Below are 7,500 nucleotides of genomic sequence, written 5' to 3'. Positions count from 1 at the left end.
TTTGCTCAAACTCCGTCACTAGAAAGATGACACAATTGCTTGGCATTTTCTTCAGACCTATGATAAGTCACACTGGTTCATAGTTAGAAAAAAACGATGGATGTACTCAAATCATGTATAAGTTGCACAGCAGTAGCATTAGTTTTGAATATTTACCCATTTCAAGTAAGAAGCAAAAAGAAAAAGGAAAAAAAAACACAAATCAAAATAGCGGCATAAAACACACATTTTCTTTTTTTTTCTTAACTATGTACATTTTCTCAAAACGAAACCAACGAGAAAACGAAAAAGAAAATCACGTGGTTCTGTGTTAGTCATGGAGGTGCAGAGGCCAAAGTTAGGGACTGACCCTTTAACTCGCTTAAGTTACATCATCAAAAAAACTGGCCAATCACATTCTTCACAGGAACCCCTATCCAGTTACTTTCAAAACAAATTAATATAACAAAAATAACCAAACAAAAACAAAATCCGACACTACATCTGACAAACTCATCTAGAATAACAGAAAAAAAATAATGACAACTGAAAAAAAGAAAAGAAAGCAAAAACAAACCCCACAACATTCAGAATGATATAAGTACCAAGTATTCAGCTCTGTTAAAATTAAACCGTTTAGGTAACACTTTATAATGACAGCAGTTTATAGATCAGTAGCGAGACAGCAGTTGATCGTGTGGTTAAGAGTGGTTAAGAAGTATTGCTACACACACACAAAGGAGGCTGGATCTGAAGGACACCCAGTGTATATCTTTGTGGAGAGAGAAGAGAAGTTGCCTATGTGGTAATGGGGCACCCTATGGTTGAGAGAGAAGAGAAGTTGCCTATGTGGTAATGGGGCACCCTATGGCTGAGAGAGAAGAGAAGTTGCCTATGTGGTTATGGGGCACCCTATTGTGGTGCTGCGTATACTGCTTATATACTATAATGCATTTGTGCACATATGCACCAATCAACTCAACGCGGGCCGCTGGATCAGGTTCTGATGTCTGACTAGAGATCTACGGACGTTGCTGCATCATAAGGTGTTACCGGTGACGTGAAGCTTCGTCTCTGCTCGATTTCATCTTTTTAATTTTTTTTTTTTTTTTTTGCCTGTGAGAGGAGCGAAAGGCCTAGAAAACAGAGCGTCCCCCAGCTGGAGAGGTCAGGACAGGTCAGCCGCCGCCCGCCTCCAGTGTCTTCTCCTCCCGCGGGCCGGGGGGCGCCGGAGCGCCCCGCTTACGACAACAAGGGCACGGCCAGCAGCGACAGAAGCATAGACACCAGCGTGTAGGTCACACTGCAGCCGCCCAGGGTGGCTGGACACACACACACAATATATAATACAATACAACACACACACACACACACACACACACACACACACCACAAGGGGCAGTTGGAAAAAAAATAAAATAAAAACAGAAAAGAAAAAACAATTGACAATTTGACAAAACAAGGAAGTTTACACAAACAGTATATAAAACCAAAGGGAGTGAGAGGCATCGTGATTGTCCACCAGTATCCCAGAATTCATGTGCAAAACAAAACCAGGAAGAAAAGAAGACAAGGGAGAGGAAGAGGGGGAAAAGGGGGAGAGAGAGGGAGTGAGGGAGTGAGGGAGAGAGAGAGAGAGAAAAAAAGCTGTCAAATACAGAAACATAACTTGGAAAGGTTAGTTGAAATAAAACATTAAGAATAAAAAAGGAGTTTGATGTGAATTAGTAAACAGAGAGGAGCCGTAGCGTAGCGTAGCATAGCGTAGCGTGTTAGCAGCCCAGCAGGTGGCAGAGAGAGCACCACTGCTCCACACAGGAGCACAGAGAGAGGCTCGAGGAGAGTGAGAGGGGAGACACGGGTAGTACACACACACACACACACACACACACACACGTGCATACACACACACACACACACACAAACACACACACGCGCGCATACAAATACAACATCTCTGAGTCGACTCTTGTTCTAAACGTCTACCTGATTTACCGATAACTAAATAGGAAATCATGTGGTCAGTTTTGAGAAACCTTTACAAGTTCACATTCAGAAGTTCACAGATATAGTGCTACACATAAATAAATAACTCAGTAAGAGGATGGTATGCTAAAGACACTGGAGAAACTAATGCCAGACCAAACATACTGTAGTGTAGGACCATAAAAGCTTATCAATCAGAGATCGCACAAGAAAAACAAAGACACATTTCCGATGTCAGTAGTTATCTGAATAAACCTGTGAATGCCAAACATGGGCAGCTAGGCCGTAGCGCATCACTGATGCACCGGAGCCTCCAGCTACCCTTCAACTAGCCAGGATATGGCCGGGGAGAAGGCCTCATATCCCAGGCAGCATAGCAAATAAAGTAAGCCTCAGGAAATGTTGTCAGGTCAGTACATACACATACACACACACACACACACACACACACACACACACACACACACACACACACACACACACACACACATACACACACGTTAAGATGCCAGGCCATGTTGATGAGATACAAGCCTGATATATATGTGAGTATATGCGTTTGTGTTTGGTGAGTAAGGCTAGCAGCCATGTGGGGTAATGTTCCCCTGGTCCTATGTTCACCCTGTCCTATGTTCCCTGGTTGCAATACATACAGTATATATTTGGGGAAAGTGGGAACACAGGACCTTTTTTAAAAAAAAAAAAAAAAAAAAAGGGTCCGATGTTCCCTGGTGCCATACAAAGTGGGGAACATAGGACTGGGGGAACATAGGACCAGGGGAACAGAGGTACACTCCCGCAGCATGTGTGGTGGGTTCTCGGCATCGCTAATGTCTTGTGGCCCTCGTGGGACGGTCTGACAGGAATGGTTCTGAATGGTTCTCAAGGGTTCTGATGTACATGCAACCTCCTCCAGAACCAGAACCAGTACTGTGGACTTGTGTGTCTAATGACTCTGCTGTGTGCTGTGTGTGTTCTGAACTGGCACGCGTGATAGGAGGGAGGTTAGGGGAGAGGGCTGTGTTGGTCCACTGGCCCGCGGCACAGATGGACAAACACACGCTCCGTCTACACACACACACACACACACACACACACACACACACAGGCCATGCCGTATGTGCCACCCTACACACACACACACACACACAAACACACACACTGGCCATGCCATGTGTGAGACTGGGATTTAAAAACAAAAACAGCCCTGACATAGGAGGGGTGCCATGTCAAAAGGTCAAAAACAAGTAAACAAAGCCAGGCCGGCTCCCCTCCTGCGACCGTCTCCTGTCTAAAGCAGAAAGCCTCCTGCGCTGGCGTGAGCGACTCTGGCCCGAGTCTGGGCCAACGCCGGCCCAGATGGGGGCCAGACCCGGCTGGCCTCCGGTCAGCTCTGATGAGAGAAGCGGAGAGGCCGGCATGCACGGCAGATGACGGTCAGTAAGGCCGCTGATGAGCACAGCAGGCAGGCGGTGGACACACGCGACAGGTGACAGTATACTGGGCTCGGAGACGCTCGCATCACCACAACACACCTGCTTTCACACCGAACACGGGCAAAACAAATCAGGGGTGCCTTTCCCAAAACCATAGTTGGGAACCTGTTAGCAAGTTTGCTTGTCGCAATGCAATTTCCCACTGACAACCAACTAAGTTGCTAATTAATTTAGCAACTAAGGCTTTGGGAAACATACTGTATCCTAGAGCGGTATGCTATGTTTGTGCTAAAATCCATATTAGCACCTGATACGGAATACGGCAAGGGTATACTGTATATATATATATATATATAGGTAGATATATAGATAGATAGATATACTGTATATCTTCAAATCAAAATAAATGCTGGCAGAGAGATATGTCACAAGCATCCATTAACATTGACTCAACATGAATTTTGTTGTGTGAATGTTTGAACACATGTCTCTTTCCACAGCATACAGTAATATTCCAGCATGAATTGCTGCCCCATGCTTAGGTCAGTATACTGTCCCCTTTACTCCTGTAGGAAGCAACTCCATGCAAGAAGGTGGGGGGGGGGGGGGGGGGGGGGGGGGTGACTGTGTCCACTCAGAACCAAAGGCTGCTGGGTAATCCGGTGTGGACCACATGAGGCCCAGACTGGGAACAGAATCACTGGGCCATCAGACATCAGGAGAGAGGGATGAAGGAGAGAGGGAGAAAGGGATGAAGGAGAGCGGGAGTGGAGGAAGAAGAGGAAACAGAAGGAAGGAGTACAGAGAGAAAAGGCCATGCAAAGATAAGAGGAAGAGAGAAAGAACAGATGAGAGGAGAGGAAAATAAGTGGACAGGAGAGGACAGGAAGAGAGGGCAGAGGAGAGGAGAGGAGGGGAGACGAGAGGAGAGGAGAAGAGAAGAGAGGCAAGGAGGGGAAAAGAGAGGAGAGGAGAGGAGAGGAAGAGAGGAGAGGAGAAGAGAGGAGAGGAGAGGAGAGGAAAGAGGGGAGTAAGGGTGAAGAAATAGAGCTGCCCCATGGCCCACCTTTGGTCAGTGGACACAGCCTGAAACAGCAACCATCTGAGAACACGACACTGCCAGCTCAGCTACAGCTCACCCACAAGTGACCAGCCACCTCAGACACAGCAGACCAGTGACCTTAGTCATCAGTGACCTTAGCCATCAGTGACCTTAGCCATCAGTGACCTTAGCTATCAGTGACCTTAGCCATCAGTGACCTCAGTGATCAGTGACCTTAGCTACCAGGAACATGCATATGGTCTTAGAGATCAGTTGTCTCAGCTACCAGTGACCAGTTTTTAGTGGCCTATTTTAAGTGACCAGTTTCTAGTGGCCCATTTCACTGATGAGTTCTGAAACCTTAATGATTAGACGCCAGTTTCCAAGAAACAACTTTCCAAGAAAGTATCGACTGGATATCTAAAAGTAGTCTCCATGCTGTGGACATGTACTGTTCTACTCCACACGCACACACACACACACACACACACACACACACACACATACACACACACACACACACACACACACACACACACACACACACACACACACACACACACAGACACACACACACACACACACAGACACAGACACAGACACACACACACACACACACACACACACACACACACACACACACACACACACACACGCACACACACACAAACACACACAAACACAAATTATTTGGACCCAGCCTGTGCTAAACCAGCTGTGTGGAATATGGAAATAGACGCACTGTTGTGCTGCAGCCATGGGGGGAAATCATAGTGAATAAGTCCTATTGATTTATTCCTGCCGTTTCTCCTGAGCATGCACACACGCACACACACACACACAGACACACACACACACACACACACACACACACACACACACACACACACACACACACAGACAGACACACACACACGTCTTGTTTTCTCCCGTCCCGGGCATAAATTAGTCCCGCTCAACGGGCAGCTGTTTTCACTGTATTTCACAATAATAACGTCTAAACTGAGAGTAAACACCAGCTGACAAAACAAACATAAACACACACTTCCAGGAATATGCAATAGTGCGATTCCTCTCTCTGATTCCTGAGTGAGTACAGATGCTACACGGCTATCAGTGCTGTTCTACAACCGACGCTGGTCTGCTGTGAGATGCAGTGAGGGGCGTGTGTGTGTGTGTGTGTGTGTGTGTGTTGGGGGGGTGGGGGGTTGACGTGATATGAGTGTGTCACGTTGTTCTGATGTGTGCCATGAGTGTGTGAGGCCGAGCTAATGGGGTCACTCTGTGATGAGGTGTGAGTGTGTGAGTGTGTGTGTGTGTGAGTGAGAGTGTGTGTGTGTGTGTGTGAGAGTGTGTGAGAGTGCAGCCTCAATGTATCGTGTTGTTTTGATGAGGTCAGTGGGAGGTCGGGGAGAGGCTGATGAGGGACTGACCCTTATGGTCCTCACATACACACACACACACACACACACACACACACACACCTTGAGCTAAATCTGCCACTCTCCGTATGAGAGTGGGGGGGTGTGAGGGACCCCCCAGGGAGAACAGCCGAGGTGCTAGTCTTTATCAGACATCCCTGGAGCTTCGCCTGTTCTTCTCTCACTTAACTCTGATCCTCTCTAGCACACACACACACACACACACCTGTGTCCTCGGGGCTTTCGCTCCCACTGCCCTGAGCCCTCTGTTCAGGCGAGGAGGGGAAGTGTGGCTGGCAGCACCTGGAGGTCTAAGCTATCCCATAAGCCAATATGAGAACCCATCATCTGGGAAGAGGCGAGGCCTGGAGCTAACGCCCCGTTCACCGGGAGGTCTAAGCTATCCCATAATCCACCCTGAGAACTAAGTCTGCACCCCGTGGTGAAAGGGTGGGTTAGCGCTGGCAGCGTTCCCTGGGAGGTCGAACGTATCCCATGATCCACTCTGAGAATCCAGCCTCCAGGTGCAGGAGTTGGGCTGGAGCTAGAAGCATTCACCTGGAGGTCCAAGCTATCCCATAATCCCACCCTGAGGCCTTGCTGATCAGACAGTCCAACCCCAGTAAAGCCCTGGATTTGAATTTGGTGGCTGGCTGGTAGGAAGCAGTCGCAGGAAGGTCACGAGAGAAACAAAACGTAATGTTCAAAGGTCGTTAAGGTCACAGAGGCAGTGCTGAGCTGAACTCTGAAACGTAACGTAACGTAACGTAACATAAAGGTCATAAGGTCACGGAGGCAGTGCTGAGCTGAGCTGAGCTGGTGGCGTAGGCTCAGAGGTGGTCGGTCAGAGGTCAGAGGTGAGAGGTGAGAGGTGAGAGGTGAGAGGGGTCATACCTGGGATGGCGGTGGGCTCCGGGGAGGTCCTTAAGGACAGCACGCTGGGCACGGACTTGCCCCGCTCGTTCTCGGCCACCACGTGCACCTCGTAGTCCTTGTTCCAGTCCAGGCCGTTCAGCACCACGTACTCACTGTTGGCCGGCAGCTTGATCTCCGGGCGCCAGTCGTTGCTGTGCTTCTGGAAGACATACAGTACACACACATAGTGTCAGGACACAGAGGATACACACACACACACACACACACACACACACATCATCATCATCATCAGGACACAGAGGACATACACACACACACACACACACACCATCAGGACACACAGGCACACAGTAAAGAGACAGTGAAGGTGAGAGACAGACAGGTATGTGTGGGAGACAGGGGCAGACAGACAGACACATTGAGAGAGAGACAGACACTAATAGGATCACACACAGAGGCAGACAGACAGCAGATGCCTACAGCCATCACAGCCAGACAGCTGGGCGCATCAGAAAGGCACAGATCGATAATCAGTCAACACAACAGATGGACAGATGGAGTTTGGGCCAGAGGCCAAGGACCAGCCAGATGAGTGGACAGGCAGGACACAGAGGACACACACACACACACACACACACACGTCAGAGGCCAGGGGGCAGAGAGACGAGTGGACAGACACAGACAAACAATGGTCAGGAGAAATAGACCAGAGAACACTGTCCATCACTGGCCTCGTGAGAGAGAGAGAGAGAGAGAGAGT

At 48.5% G+C, this 7,500-nt stretch overlaps 1 protein-coding gene across 1 annotated transcript in view; it reads right to left on the bottom strand.

Annotated features, from left to right (window-relative positions):
* Positions 1 to 7,500, bottom strand: part of LOC134080888 (neural cell adhesion molecule 1-like) — a gene marked incomplete at its 5' end in the record, with an annotated part of 79,234 nt that overhangs the window by 13,272 nt on the left and 58,462 nt on the right. The window contains one exon of the mRNA XM_062537501.1: positions 6,759 to 6,939. Coding sequence (XP_062393485.1) covers positions 6,759 to 6,939 — 181 coding nt within the window. The remainder of the gene's footprint in view (positions 1 to 6,758; positions 6,940 to 7,500) is intronic.

The sequence above is a fragment of the Sardina pilchardus genome, chromosome 5 (assembly GCF_963854185.1).
Source record: "Sardina pilchardus chromosome 5, fSarPil1.1, whole genome shotgun sequence".
Lineage (NCBI taxonomy): Eukaryota > Metazoa > Chordata > Actinopteri > Clupeiformes > Clupeidae > Sardina > Sardina pilchardus.
Note: the sequence above shows the minus strand (reverse complement) of the source record. Positions and strands in the feature narration are given on the sequence as shown.